At 41.9% G+C, this 15,161-nt stretch overlaps 1 protein-coding gene across 1 annotated transcript in view; it reads left to right on the top strand.

Annotated features, from left to right (window-relative positions):
* Nucleotides 1–14,237, top strand: part of DRGX (dorsal root ganglia homeobox) — a 29,451-nt gene extending 15,214 nt beyond the window's left edge. The window contains exons 6-8 of the mRNA XM_031554576.1: nt 1,545–1,717; nt 2,210–2,322; nt 11,123–14,237. Coding sequence (XP_031410436.1) covers nt 1,545–1,717; nt 2,210–2,322; nt 11,123–11,385 — 549 coding nt within the window. The 3' untranslated portion in view covers nt 11,386–14,237. The remainder of the gene's footprint in view (nt 1–1,544; nt 1,718–2,209; nt 2,323–11,122) is intronic.
* The last annotated feature ends 924 nt before the right edge of the window (nt 14,238–15,161 follow it).

The following is a 15,161-nucleotide window of genomic DNA, read 5'->3' as shown; positions in this document are numbered from 1 at the left end:
TTTTTTGGCCCATGTTTGTGGTTTTTTTTTGTGTACTCAGAGATTGACTTTGTCTAACTGTCTACAAGCTCTACTAAGAGCAGAACTCCTGCAGTTGTAAGAGATGGATCCATACAACTATGCAGGCATCCACACTGACTTGCAAGTCATTTTTTGAACCCAATTATGTATTCATTTTATTTATGGGGCTTTTCTGCATGCTGTTTTTGTTTGTTTGTTTTGGTTTTTGTTTCTTTTTTGTTGTTTTTTTGTTGTTGTTGTTTTGTTTTTTAAGGTGCTCGGGGTTAAGACTATGCAAAGATCTAATTGTAGGAAATATAATAGCTTGCCTTTTGTTCCCTAGGGTCATGTTAGTATCTCTTAAAACCCAATGGCTGAAGAGAGATAATGGAATTCACCGCAGTAAATTGGGGATTGTAAACAAATTATTTCTTCTATAATCAGATTATGCGATTCTGATTATTAAATCTGAACATGAATCATTGGTCATATGCGGGCAAATTAAACTGATTATTATTTGGAAATGAAAATCTCCTTTTGCCAGTGCATTGTAGGTACTGGCTTAAAAAAAATAATAAAAAATGCCATTTTGGCTATTGGTGTCTAAAGACTGAACTGCAAATTGAGATAAATGGGACAATTATTGAGCATTCAGAAGTGGAAGATCATAACTTCTTCCTGAAAGGTGCAAGGGTGAGATAGGGGTGGTGACAATTGGATTGCTGAGGACGGGTGTTTAGCCTTGTTGTTGGCTATTATGCAAACAGACAATAGATGCAAGCATTTGTTTAGCCTGCTTTCATGCAGGGACATGGGGAAACACAGAGGATGGGAGATATGTTTACATTTATACCCCTTGCTCATTCAAATATGATTAATGTGCTATAAAGCAGAGTCTTAATCGAAGATGATGTTGTCAAACAATAACTAAATAGGGAAATAAACGACTTCATCATGCTCTTTTCTCAGAAGCAGGCGAACTGTCAGTGCAAAGTCATTAAAATATGATAATGAAAAATAGCTCAATTAAATGTTGTTATAGCTGTGACCTTCATTCAATTAAGACGCAAGGAAGTGTCTGCATTTTGCTTTGCATTTAACTGCTCTAAATTTAGAATATAGATAAAATCATTATTCAACGTTTGCTGATATATGCAATTAAAAGGCAGCTAACTAAAATGGAGTTTGAGGAGGAGAATAATAACAATCTTGCCTATACTTGAAGTCATGTATTAAAATGTGGATTCCTTGACCTCAAGGGAGGTTTGGCATTTTCCACCACAAATATGGTGGTCTCAGAGCATCTGCTCCAAGGTAACAAAAAAATCCTCAGAACTTTTGGACTTGTTTTTGGCTTGTTTTCTATATGGATAAATATTCAAGAGAGAAATGTAATATTAAGACTCATCTAGGATAACAACATGGACACAAATGAGAGATTTTATCCAAAATCCAATCTCACCAGAGTAAAAATTTGGCAAATGTTGACTTGCTTTGTATTTGGCTAAATGTGGCATTCAGCCTGGCTTGATCTCCTGTTCCAGGTGTGGTTCCAGAATAGAAGAGCTAAATGGAGGAAAACAGAGAGGGGGGCTTCTGACCAAGAAGGCTCTAAGGAAGCAATGGCTGAGGTGGCACCTCCTGTCAGGAATTTAAATTCCCCTTCTCCAACTGATCAAACCAGGAATAAAAAAGAGAGTCTGGAGATACAGCAGAGGTAAGAATAATCAGCTGCTGTTCTTTGGGACAAGCATGCATTGTGTTTATGGACATACATGCATTGCTAGATGCTAAGCCTGCACCTGGATAGTATCAATTTCAAGTACAACCTAACCTATCAAAAGATGAACCACCATCAACTCCCTTCCGCCCATGTGGGTGTGGGGAACTGGTGGCTGTGGGAGGCTGATGTTACCCAGGCTTAGTGCCCTCCAGTTGATTCTCGAGACAGCAGTACAGAATTATAGAATCACAGAATATCCTGAACTGGAAGGGATCCATAACGACTATTGAGTCCAATTCCTGGCTCCACATCAAGCCCCCCCAAAATCAAACCATATGTCTAAGAGTGTTGCCTGGACACTTCTCAGTTCTATCAAGCTCAGTGCCTTGACCACTGCCCTGGGGAGCCTGTTTTGTGTGCACACACGTGCACTATTTTTGGAGTCAGCTGCTCTAGTTCTAAAGGCTGCTTTCTCCTCTCCCTCAGCCTGAGTCGAGCAGTCGGTCCTACAGGACCCTTCTTCCCCTCCTGTCTGCCTGGGACTCTTCTCAACACAGCCACCTATGCACAAGCTTTATCCCACGTTGCATCTCTAAAAGGTAAGTGACTTTAACTTTTGATAGCAGCTTAAAGAGCAGCCTCATCATTGGTGGATGCTCCCACCTTTGCCAGTGAAAAGTGGTTGGGATGTGGTAGATCCTTTCTGTTGCAATTGGTGATAGTTGCATTGACTGATGCTGTGGGCTCAGAAATGGGTCTCTTCTGGTAGCGTGGTTTGCGGATAAGCTCTATCATTTTGCTCCATTATCTTTAGTGAGGTCAGGTTTTGCCACCAGGCAGGTATGGTTTGGTCATTCAAAGCATGTGTTTCTTTTTAAAGAGTCAAATTTATGCTACTAAATTAATTATACACACCCTTTTGCATTATACATTGCCTGGCACCATTACTGATATTTCATCCCCTCTTCGCATGCAGTTTCCTGTGCAGTATTTCTCTGCAACTCTTAGACCTTTCCCCTCTTGACTGGCACATCTTCCTGAAGATTGAACACAGTGAGTGCATGGGGACAGAGCACCATGCAAAGTAATTCTGCATTACGTGGGATCCAGGCATCAGGATGCTTATATCCAGTGTCCATATCTCTTTGGGCTGCAAAAAGCAGCAGTATGCATCTTTTAAAAATAAATCGCCAGCTGATCCATTAGCTGTTCCTAGTCTAGTAATTTCTAAGACTAAGGGTGCAAGCAGGATGAATTCAATTTATAGATTTATAGGATGTACAGTCTCATAGCACTGCCAAGCACAAAGTGGCACGTAGCTTTGCTCTGTGCTCAGTGTGGTGCAATATTTTGTGAGGAAAATTTCCCTGTTGAGGACCTTCTGCTATGAAAATTGAAGTCCTCTACAGTCTCTCGCTATGCTCCCTGGCATACCTCATGTTCCTCTTGAGTATTTCCACTTGAATCAGTGCAGTTGAGGTTTATTCCTGAAGCAATTCTTTGAATTGCAGAGTTTTGCATTAAGGCCAATGTCCTGTCCTCTCTTCCCTCTTTTTCCAAGTCTTTCCAAAAAGAGCCGAAAGCACAGCAAGTGCCATTTTGGCAGGTGATTTTGAATCGAGAAAGGCCACAGAGGTGTAACCTAAGCCCTAGAGCTCAAAGGATGACAGTCAACCCAGATGCTGTGGCAGACAGTGGCTGTTAGATTGTGCAGTCCCCTCCACCTCTGCTCTGTGACCATGAGCATCTCCACTGGGCAGGAACAGCCTCTCTGGAGTAGATACAAGCTATCTTAGGGGGCCAAAAAATCATTTGCTGGCAATGTCATCCTGGGTGAGAAAATAGGATTGATTGTATTCAGTAAATAATTTCAGGTGGAAGTGGCTTCTTTTTTCCTTAAAATTAACAGTTAAGTATTTTTTGAAATTGAATGCATCAATACCTTCTCACACTTCATGCTTAAATTTATCTAAATTTTAAGGAAAATAATAGCAATAAATGGAAGCTCAGCAAAATGAAATAAAAATGGACAAATAAAACATTTGTCATGAGGGTTTTTAAAGTTTTATTTATTTGAAAGACTTATGGATCTTCTTCCCTGTGATTTTACGAGCCAGTCACTAAAAAACTAATAATCTGCTCCTTTTTGCTTGATAGCAGTTTTACAACCTAGGGGCAGGAAAAATCCTAGTCCCGAATCTCAGGCAGATATAATCATTATGCAGTCAGTTGCCCAGGTTAACAGACAGTGCCCCTGAAACACCGTTCCCAGAAGAAAATACAGATTTTTTGTAATTTGGACAGAGATGGGTAGCTGTCTTGTGCACGTATGATGAATTTCTCAGCTACGCTTTCAGTTCCTTGCTGAGATGCTTTGGTTTACATTTCCTTCGTGACTCTAGAAGTCTCTAGATATGTGCAAGGAGATGGGTATATTGTAGGGTATTGTGATTTTAAGAAATCCATCTGCAGATCCTACTGTGAGCTCTGTGTATGCCTGTTGACATGTTGTCATGCTTGCTAGGTTGAGATGCTCCCGTCTTCTGCAGTTAAGTCTCAGTGATATCAAATGTTGGCTTTGGTGTTGAGAGGGAATGATTTGACTGTAAGGTGGCAGGTTTGATTTATATGAGCAGAGAATAAATGTAGCATCTTTCCTGTGGTATTACATGTGAAATTATGTCTTCTCTTTCATTGTCTCACCACTATAAGTTCCCTTTCCCTGTTTCTCCAAGAGCAATTCACCTTGACTGGAATTGGGTCTGTTCACAGCAGATCTGTGCTTCCCTCTGTTTAATTGGCAGTCAGAAGCAGGACCATCTCTAAGGTCCAGTGCAGACCAAAAGGATCACAGGCACGATTCATGTTCTGTTTTACTCTGGTACAGAAACGCAAGTGAATGACGGTCCTTCTAAACTAATGTGATTGGGAGCACAACTGAGCTCACACGCAGGTCTGGGAGAAGAGAGTGTAGTTGTGAGAAGGAAGGAAAAGGCAGAGAGGGGCTCAATGTTCACAAAGCCTTCTCATAGCCTTCTTTGTCTTGCTCAATTCAGAGATTTTTACTCTCCTTCTCATTTCCCTCTTTGAGGTAGGAGCTGGTTTGTACAACTTCAGGTCTGTTGAGGGAGAGCTGATCCTACATTTAGGTGGAAATTACTCAGTGTTCTTCTGTACCTTAATGAAGTCTCCTAAGCATCTCCCTTGAAAATCTAGTCTCATTTTGCAACAGAAATACTGACTGAGCTCTACCATGATGGTTCTGAGAGCAGAGAACTTTTGAACAACGCAAAATCCCATTCAACTGTACACAGGGTATAAAATTCCAATATTTTGCTTTTTTTTCCACAAGATTTTGCACATTTTATTGAAAAGCCATGTGGCTACGAGCTCTTTCTGGCACCTATCTTCACCCTGACTACATTTTGGAACTACGAGGAATTCTTTGTGCTTTTGAAACCAAAATAATTCCTCCAAAGTCAAAGCCATTTCACTAGCAGTGGAAGCATAGCCCAGCTTTCTTCTATGCAAATTTCAAAGGAAATACTGATAAAGAGGTCCTCTATGTGAATCCTGTAAATAGATATGTATTGTCTCAACTGGGAAAACAATTCTGACATTCTCCAGTAAGACTGTAAAGCAGACAAAAGGGCACTCTGAGCGCATCAGACACCACTGGGAAGTTTAGGCTGTTTCCTTCTGAGGAGGCAAGATGTGTTTTGTCAGGCTTGTGAGCCAACACTTTGTTGGTGTCAGTGAGTAATATTTGATGCTTTAGAAGGAGACAACTAAAATCAATATAGTGAATAACAAGTGATGATAGTGATGTAACTAATTAACAATTATTTTATCTCTCTGGGACCGTTTTCATTCTGCCACCTGAGAGTTCACTGTCTTTTATAAAGGAACTAATACCTCTCTTTCTCCTTCTCTGACTTTGATGGTTTGGCTCCAGCCCCAGATTTCCAAGGCTGCATAAAGTATCTAGGGTACATGCTATCTGTATCTAATTCATAATGTAAGGATATAACAAACACAGTTTCCCAGATGAAGTCAGTCTAGCAGGATAGCCTAGCACTGGGCAGCAGCTTTGCTTTTGGACAGGCTGCATGTTGCTCAGTAAGCTTGCTTTACACTCTGTGTAGTTCTGCAACCCTTCAAAGGGCAGCGCTCCTCTGAGCCCTGCACATGCTGCTTCTGGGTAGCTGGTGGATATGACTGGAAGATGAATCTGGGTCTGCACTGAAAACTGAGCAGAAAACTGTTATCCCTGTGCAATTTCTCATTTGAATAATTAGTATAATGTCATAATGTTGGTGGATTACTGTGTATTCTATTTCAGGGTTTTAGATCTTCACTGCTGCTCATGGTCAGGAAGAAGTGTAGCTCACACAGATGAAATTTCAGTTGTTTGTTACTTTCTGAACTTGTCCTAATTTGACAACTATGCTACTTCATTGTGGCAACTTCGACATTTCCATGGTCTTACAAGATGAATCACTTACTGTAAACTATGCATCTGCAGTCCATTTAGTAGATTTAATTGCAGACCTCAAATATGAAGGGAAAATACTTGTTTTATTTATGGGCTGTATAACAGTAGAGTCATCAGGAGAAGCTAGCATTCTGTGCACAGAGAGACCTCAAAGTACCTTCTTAATGGATGACAGCATGAATGCAATTCATTAATGCAGAAGATGTTATTAATGGGTGTAAACAAGAATCTCCGGTTTTTAGCGGAAGTGTTCTACCATTTCTGGTGACTGAGGCCAAAAGTGTATCTGTTACATTCCGCTGAAATTTCCCCAGACCCTGTGATTCAAAGTGCAGTGTATGAGGAGAGAAATAATTACACTTGTCAGGGAATTACTTTCATAATTCACTCCCAGCTTTGCACTGTGCAAGTTATAGCTCAGTTGGTTTTTATGGCACCTCCACAGCACTCGCTGATAGAAAAGCAAGGCTGCATTATGCCCACCAAAGTGGATATTCCAGAGGATTATGTTCCTTCATGGTTTATTGCTGCCATGGTTGCTGTTGTTCCTATTAGCGGAGGCTTAATTGCAGTATCCAGGAAAAAAAATCATACCAACAAAGAAGCCCCAGTTAGAGCTGTTCATCCATTACATTTTGATTTCTATTATGAAAAGATGAAGAGAATTTGCCCAACATCGTTATGCTATGTAAGCTGAGAAAAAAGTGTTCAAGGACCTGACTTACTCCTGAACTGGTGCTTACTGAATTGAAGTGCCTCTGTTTATCTTGAGATTGGGGAACTGGAATCAGAACTTGGGAGTTCCTCTGTTTTCTCTGTCATTCATTTGTACTCAGTTACAGATGTACTGACTTTTCTCAGCATGTTACTGTGACAAATCATGTAAAATAGCAAATTAGCAGGTGAATTCTGTTTAACAAATGCATTTTCCACAACAGCACAACTTCAACAGGCTACTCTAAATAACGCTGTAAGTATCTGGTGCCCCCCCATTTCGGCATTTGAGTCCATACCTTTCATATTCTTCTGAATCTCTTGTTTCACAGCTCTAAAACGTTTGGATAAAACTACCTAGTTTTACCCACTTATTCCTCAGGCTTTAATAGACACAATTTTGGCAACATATATGAAGAGCAAAAGGGAGCTTCCTTTGGAATCAGCTCTCACTGGTAAATGACACTATGAACTCAAGGTTGTTTTTGACCTTCCAACCAAATCAACGTGACTACGCAAAAAGTATATGATATGAATGTAATATTTTCACTGCAAAATAAACAGAATGCATTGATAGGTGATGATTTAAAAGCGAATTTTTCCTCACTTCCCCCCCCCTATTTAGCTTGCTGTTCAGCTGTTCACATCAAACGCGGATATGCACAAATACTGCAAGAGGCAGTGAACTGAGTTTTTGCATTTTGAAAGGACTGCCTGTTAAATTCGTTAAACTGTTGGGTTGAAATAGAAAATATATATTTTAAATACTCCTGTATCAATATGAGCCCCACTCCCATCTCACTCTAAGCTGAAACTGAACCTGGGAATTGCACAGAAAGTACCACAACCAAAATTGTAGATCAAATATCATTACAATTGAAATGTAATGTTGGCAGAGACAAGACAGAACTAATTTAATTTTTCCTGTCAGTCTCTGTAGTAGATCAATTAAACTGCCAAGTGGATCAAATATTTCAGACTGTATTTATGACATTAAGTATTTATGTTCAGGCTGAGCATTTAAAGTATGATCTCATATACGTGGAGGTTCAGATCAATTCAGCAGAATTTGCTCTAAGTTAATGGAAATCTAATTGTGCATTTTAATTTTGTGTACAAGAGGCAGTAAGTTCCTAAAGGAAAGAAAACAGTTCTCTGTCTGTATTGTAGTAACCAGCTCCAAATCCCATTAAAGCGATATCAAACTGCAAGAGATGTTAGAAAAAGCTGGACTGGGTTCTAAGGCTAAAGGTCTAACCCTCACTCATTTTGATGGGAGTTAGATAGGTGCCTAAACTTCTCTGAAGATGTTAAGTAGGAACAATTCCTTCCTCTCCCACTGTAAGCTCAGGTCTACTCCAATAAGATATAAGAGAATAGTGATGACTGCTAGTGTGGATGCGACTTTCTTGGGTCATGGGCTGACTGAATGAGCTGCTGATTCACATATTGTTTGTCCTGGCCTTTATGCCAGCAAAGTCCAATGGATTTCATTAGATTTGCTGCCTGCAGACACAGGCAATTGCAGGGTAGATTCGATCTTCTTTTTACATTAAATAGAAATAGGGCTAAGTCCTATTCTCTTATTCTCTAGCAAGATTGTGCTCTATATTTTTTTCAGGTGGGAGCTGTTGTTTGCAAGTGTTTTAACCTGGAATTTTTAAGTGAAAATGCAAGGAGTGATTTATGGGTGAAATACTGATAGATATCCTAGTTCCCACTGCAGGTAACTCTGCACCCTCAGGTTGCAGAGCCACGGGTAATATCAGCTCTAATTATTAAGCAAAGAGCTTAGGTTGGTACTGAAGGCTGTTAAATATTTTATCCCTCTCTAACGATGGAATGAAAATTATTCTTAGGAGCTGGAGCTGGTTTATGTTCTTTTGAAAGGGACTCTTCTCCACTTCTTCCCTCTTCCGGCTTGGCAGTGTGTTCATTTCTGGTGGAACATCTTAGTGTGTGAGAGAGCAGCAGTGCAAATACAGCTGATGCACAGAGAGACATTTACATGTTCCATTTCAGAAACCAACCTTTAGTTAGTGGGACCTACTAGCAGTGGAAAAAAAGACTTTCCACAGCTGAAAGACCTGCAGATTGCAGGTACTCTAAGTCACCAGTCCTCCTCTCCTCCCTCTTGTAATGGGAGGCATTCAGAACACCTGAAGTGGCTGCATTTCATCAGGGCAAAACATGACTTCATGAGCACAGTTAGTGGTGGCAAAAAATGTGTTACTGAGTGGATTTTGCTATAAACTTCTGTTGTGTTCAAAATGATCACAAAATTAAAGATAGATTTTCCTAGCGCAAAAAGCAAAAATGGAGGATATTTGTCAAGTAATAATATATACTTGTGTAAATCATTTGAATGTCTAAACTCATGGAAATATTGTTCTGCTGATCAGATGCTCTATCAGGGAGTGTAATGAGAGTAAAAGGGATTACACTAAAAGGAATTACATTAATAACTTGTGCCTTGTAGAATCTTTTTTACTTCTTTTCTCGAGAACCTTACCTGCAAGCTGCTACTTTCTGATAGTTGTTGTGGAGAAGTCTTGCCAACGTCCTAAAAACAAACAACTGTCTGCCTTCATCCCTCACAAATGGGTGCTGACCCTTGGCTACCAAGAGCAGCAGTGGAAGAGAAAAACTACCTGCTCCCTGAAGATTATTAGTTCCATCAGTTAGTCATGAGCCATTTAACTCAAATATTAACTGCAGAAATTAAAACAAGTCCTTGGCTTGAAAAGATCAGAGGAAGACACTGTCAGGTTGTGAGTAGCCCAGCTGTTGCCTGCTCTGTGTATCAGCTGAAGATGTGTTTCTGCCAGGGGCTGAAGAGGATATGTAGTTTGTGTGGCCACTGATAACCCTGGGGAGAATGGTGTCCCAAAGTGTCTCTCACCAGAGAGCAAATCAAAGTGGCAGCTCAGCCATTGCACTCCTTCTCCAGTACTATATTTCCTGCTTGACACAGCCTGTGTTTGTCAGATTGTTGGAGTGAAGATAGTCTGGCCCACCCCTCCTGATGAGACTCTAAGCCATCTCAACAGCAGCAGCTTTAGGAGGCTTTGGTTCACTTCTGGAGACCATTCTTTTTGAGTCATCATACCTAAGTAACACAGAGGTTGTCTCTTGAAGGCAGAACAGACTCGTGCAAGCAGACTTGATGCTTGTAGTTGGGGTGTGGACAAGAAAAATCCTTTCTCATCTTACTGTGCTGTAGGAGAAGGTCATTAGGTCCTGCATAATTGCTAAGATATTTTCATTTTCAGCTTTTTATCTCTGCAGTAATCTTCCAGATGCAGGGATGGGAGCCCCACACTCACCTAACAAATGCTGCTGCCCAGACTGATTAGACTTCAGTTTGCGGGTGGAGGGCAGGGGACACCTCCAGCATGGGACTGAGGGTAGGCATGGAGCAGTAACTTGGGATAGGAACTGGAGACAAGGTCCACCTTGGTTGTGGTGAAATCTGCATGGTCTAAGCTTTGCTGCTCTCTTCTGACTCAACTTGCCTTCAATTGCTCCATCTGTCACCTGCTTGTCTCGCAATATATGAACTCTCTATAGCTACCTGAAAGGAGATTGTAGTAAGAGGGGGGTTGGCCTCTTTTCCCAGGTAACTAGTGATGGGATAAGAATCAGTGATCTTAAGTCACACCAGGGGAGATTTGGGTTGGGTAGTGGGATTAATTCCTTCTCAGAAAGAGTGGTGATGCATTGGAACAGGCTGTCCAGGGAAGTGGTTGTATCACTGTCCTTGGAGGCATTCAAGAAAAGGGCAGATGTTGCACTGAGTGGCATGGTCTAGAGTGGTCACAGACATGGGCTGATGGCTGGGCTGGATTATATTATTGGTCTTTCCAACTTTAACAATTCTACGATTCTATGATTCTTTCCCTGTGGGTCTCAGCAGAGCAGAATCTAGTTTTCTAGAAATAATCTACATCCTGAAAGCATCTACACACCTACTAAAAGTCAACTAAAGAGGGGACTTATGCCACCTGAGATTCCAACCCCATCCCTGCCTTCTCCAGGTTGACTGTTGAAGGAAAGATACTGTGTATGGTGTGGCACTTGTAGGCGTGTGTCACTCAGACCAGGTCAGAAGACCATCCCCATGAGGATGCCCTGCCGTTGGGAGTATACCTTCTCCAGCAGTGATGCTGCCTTGTCTTCTTCCTTCCCAGGGGGCCCACTGTGCTCATGCTGCGTTCCAGACCCCATGGGCCTCTCCTTCCTGCCCACCTACGGCTGCCAAAGCAACCGCACCGCAAGTGTAGCTGCACTGCGCATGAAAGCCAGGGAGCACTCAGAGGCCGTGCTGCAGTCTGCCAACCTCCTGCCCACCACCGGCAGCCCCACTCCTCCTGCCAAACCCAGCCCAGAGAGCAGCCAGGACAAGCAGCCCTCTCCACCCAAGGAGCACATGGAAGGGGAGAAGAGTGTATGAGGCCAGATTGATGCTGGCCCCACAGCCTTGGAGCCAAGACCAGACACCAGGCTTTGCCATCAATGGAACTGCAGAGTGGCTGTGCCTCAGTAGCACATCACAGGGCCACCAGGGACCTGGTAAATCTGAGTGGCCACTCTGGCTGCCTTTCACACACCCTTGCTTCTTTTGCACCACTGTAGGTTCATTCTCCTGATTTATCGGCACTATCTGTGTTTGGAAATATTTGTGAAACTGTTTTTAGCTCCCCTTCCACATCCCAGAGATGCAAAAATGCCCAGGACACTGACCTGCTTCTGCACACCTCGGCCATGCTTCCCAAGGCTGCATTTCTCAGCAGCAGGGCCAACCCAACTGTCTTTGGGACTTGAACCACCTCTACCTGGTTCTGACCTTCCCAAGAATAAGAGTCACCATGTGGGGAGCAGGGCTGCTCCCTGAGGATCACCACTACCAATAGTCCTTTATCCTGCATGAACAGGGCATGGCTGCCAGGTATATGGTCTGGGGCAGGAAAGGCTTCCAGGCATCATTTACCCTCATTGTGCACAGGCACATGAAAGTGCATGTTTACACCAGCTTGGCCTGATGTTTTCTGATGACATTTGACTTCTTAATAAAATCTACCCCAGGCAGGCCAGGTGTAAGAGAAGCAAAATAATAGAATGAAGCTCTTTGTAATTTTTCCTTCTTCCTTCCTTTCCCCTAAAGCCAAACTTTCAGTGGAGTAGATTACTGGGGAATTGTTGAGATCAGCTTATCCATAAATAAAATCCTTGCACAGGCTTCCACATGAACATTAGTCTTGTCATTCCCAAGGTTAGACATAAAAGACGCACGACTCCAGAGCAGCATTCTTAGCTTCAAATGGTAATGCTGGTATTTTAATGGAGAGTGCAGTTATGTCTATATGCAGAAAGCTGGGGGGATTTTAGCATCATTCTTTTGGAAAGAAAGACTGGAAAACAAAATCATCCTGCATAGCAACACTGCAAATATGTCCTTGCACGATGAGTTTTTAATAAATAGGAAATAAAACTTGGAAGGATATTCCTTTATGCCAGCCAAAATTAGACTCTTTTGTTCACTGAAGGCTGATTGGAATGACTCTGGACATGAAAATGTATGAATTATTACACAGTGGGCACAGTGCAGAGAAGATATTGATGCCTCAGGAAATATGCTCTTATTCCTGACCCATAACACTGCAGAGCAAAACAGAATAAGACCAGATGCTCTAGCATATTTCTTTCATGGGCAATGTAGAAGCATGTTTAAATTTAATGATAAGGACTTGCTTCACTCAGATGCCTTTTGCAGATTCCTTAGAATTGTCCACAGATGCCCGCAGTGAATAGAATGAAAACACTACTCTAAGACCATATCAAGTAATGTGGAAGCCAGTGGAAAGATTCTTGTCAGCTCCAAAGGTCTTCTGAGCAGGTCCTTTGTGAGTATGGTGCTCAGGTCTGTCCTGTTGTAAGAGGAGTCCATTACAGCCCTTGGAGTGGTGGTTTTTACCATAGGGGCTGATTTCAGCACAGAACCTCAGCTAGCAGAGTCTTCAGGTTCTCATTTAGCAGTCCAGGTTTTTCTGCCCCATTCATTGCTGACCCTGTGGTTTGAGGATGTGTTTGGAAAGGCAGCCCCAAGTAAGGTTGGCAGCAAAATTTTATGTTCCCTACCCAAGTGATCTCAGCCCACAAACACCACAGCACCTGGAATTTCTCTGGGTCTCACAGGAGCCTCCTGTGATGCTTTCTCCAAGGCAGTGTTTGGTATCAGGACCCACACGTAGGGTGGAAGCCCTGATGTACAAGGGATGGACTGACAGCACCAAGTACCTTCTTTGTGCTGGGAGTGAAGGGTGCTGGGAATATCTCCAGGGTGGGATCTATTTCCTCTATTGATGAACCATCAGGGAGGGAGATGCTAGCTCTGTCCTTGGGCTTAAGTACAAAGAAAAGCCTGACAGGGCCCACATCTCTCTACTGGAGTCATTTTGCTTTACATTTGCCACACTGTTTTTGCTTTTTTTCAGGCAGTCCTGAACTATCCTAATTGTGGGAGTAAACATGCAGCAATCTGTGCTCCTTCAATGTGCTCCAACTTCAGGAGCTGCTCTGCTGAGCTGTAGAAGGACAGCATTTCCCTGACTGCAAATTATGGCTTAGTTTGAATGACAGCAACAACCTTCTTACACCAAAATAAAGGAGATCACGATGTGCTTTGTTGTAGGGAGCAGTTGGAGAAGAAAGAATCACTGGTTTCTTAGTGATCTTCCCAATCATAATTTGTTTCTGAGATTTCCACGGCCTCAAAAAAAGATTAAAAAAAATTATTTCCACTCTGAAGAGGCAAGCCCAACTTCATTTCAACATAATTACCTTACATTCAGTTGAACTTCAGCCCTTCTGTATACTAACTCTTCAATCTAATTGTTTGATTAAACTCGTATTTCCTCCAGAAAGGTACATAAATAAGTGAATTGTTGAGCAAATTAAGAATACTTAACAGTATTGCATCTGAAAAGTAGTTATGCTGATTAAATTTTCTGTCCTTGAGGATTTTCAGGAAATTACTTTTGATCGTCAATAACACAATTAAGTAAACTACACGCACATTAGCATGAATAATTGATAAGAAATTATGTATTACCACGAAGCACTGATTTAATAATTCATGATGCGACACTCTAGTGACTGTGCAAAACTGGATAACATCGACAAGTCTGCCTGATGTTGCTGGAAATGCTGCAATTACAAACAAGTCCATAGTTTTGTTGTACAATAAAGAAAAGTATCCAATGCATGCTGTAGTTTCTGTTTGTTTAATACATGAATAAATTTAGAAAGAACACCCTGAAAAGTTCCTGTCCTGTTTTCATTCAGATTAATTCCTCTATCCTATTTTTGCAGTGATGGCTATCTTGTTCTGCTTAGACCACAGTGATGTTGCAGAGCAAGGAAGCTCTCAGACTCGCAGCTGGAACCTGGGTGTTTTGCAACCTGCAAAATTTGGGGGTTCAACATTTTGCAGAGCCTCTTGGTAGGAGCAAAGCTGCTTTAGCCACCCTAGAGCCTGAGCTCAAAGTCTTTTGTTGCATGGTCTGATATTGCTATTATTATCATTGTTCAGCATGATTTTTTGGATAGTTGCTTTGTCAGCTTTAAATGAAACTCTTGGATTATGTATGTTTTTGAAACTGCACAATGCCATGTTAAATGCCTGGCCCATTCACCTGCTGGTCTTCCAGCTTGTATCATATATGCATTCTTAGTAGTAAATCAGGGGATGCTAAACCACATTTTCCTCCCAGGTTTTGGTCTGAGACAGGGCAGTGCAGCCCATGGGAACTTGCTGGAGGTTCCAGGGCAGTAGTACCAGGGTGAGAGAAAACTCAAGGGATGTGTCCCTGTTATGCCCTCATCCAGCCACCAGACCCTACTCCCTCCCAGACACACTGTGAATGAGCCACCTGCCCACCTCCTGTGCTGTCATATATCAGGGCTATCTCTCTTAAACCACTTCTGAAATGGCCATCTCAGTAGCTTTGATTAAGCTTGGCATTTAAAAGTTTATAACTCAGCTATAAAAAGCCACTCAGGCTGAACCCCAGTGTGCAAGGCTTCAGCCCAGGGGGATGATTAATATGCAGCCTGTTCCAACATCACACTTTTTTCAGTTCTGTGATAGAAAATGTAAGCACAAGGTACGAGGGACAGATGGAAGACAAAGATTTTTTTTGCTTGATGATCACTGCATTCATCACTAGA

This window comes from Meleagris gallopavo, chromosome 8 (genome assembly GCF_000146605.3).
Source record: "Meleagris gallopavo isolate NT-WF06-2002-E0010 breed Aviagen turkey brand Nicholas breeding stock chromosome 8, Turkey_5.1, whole genome shotgun sequence".
Classification (NCBI taxonomy): domain Eukaryota; kingdom Metazoa; phylum Chordata; class Aves; order Galliformes; family Phasianidae; genus Meleagris; species Meleagris gallopavo.
The sequence above is the reverse complement of the archived record's forward strand: the minus strand, read 5'-3'. Positions and strand labels throughout refer to the sequence as shown.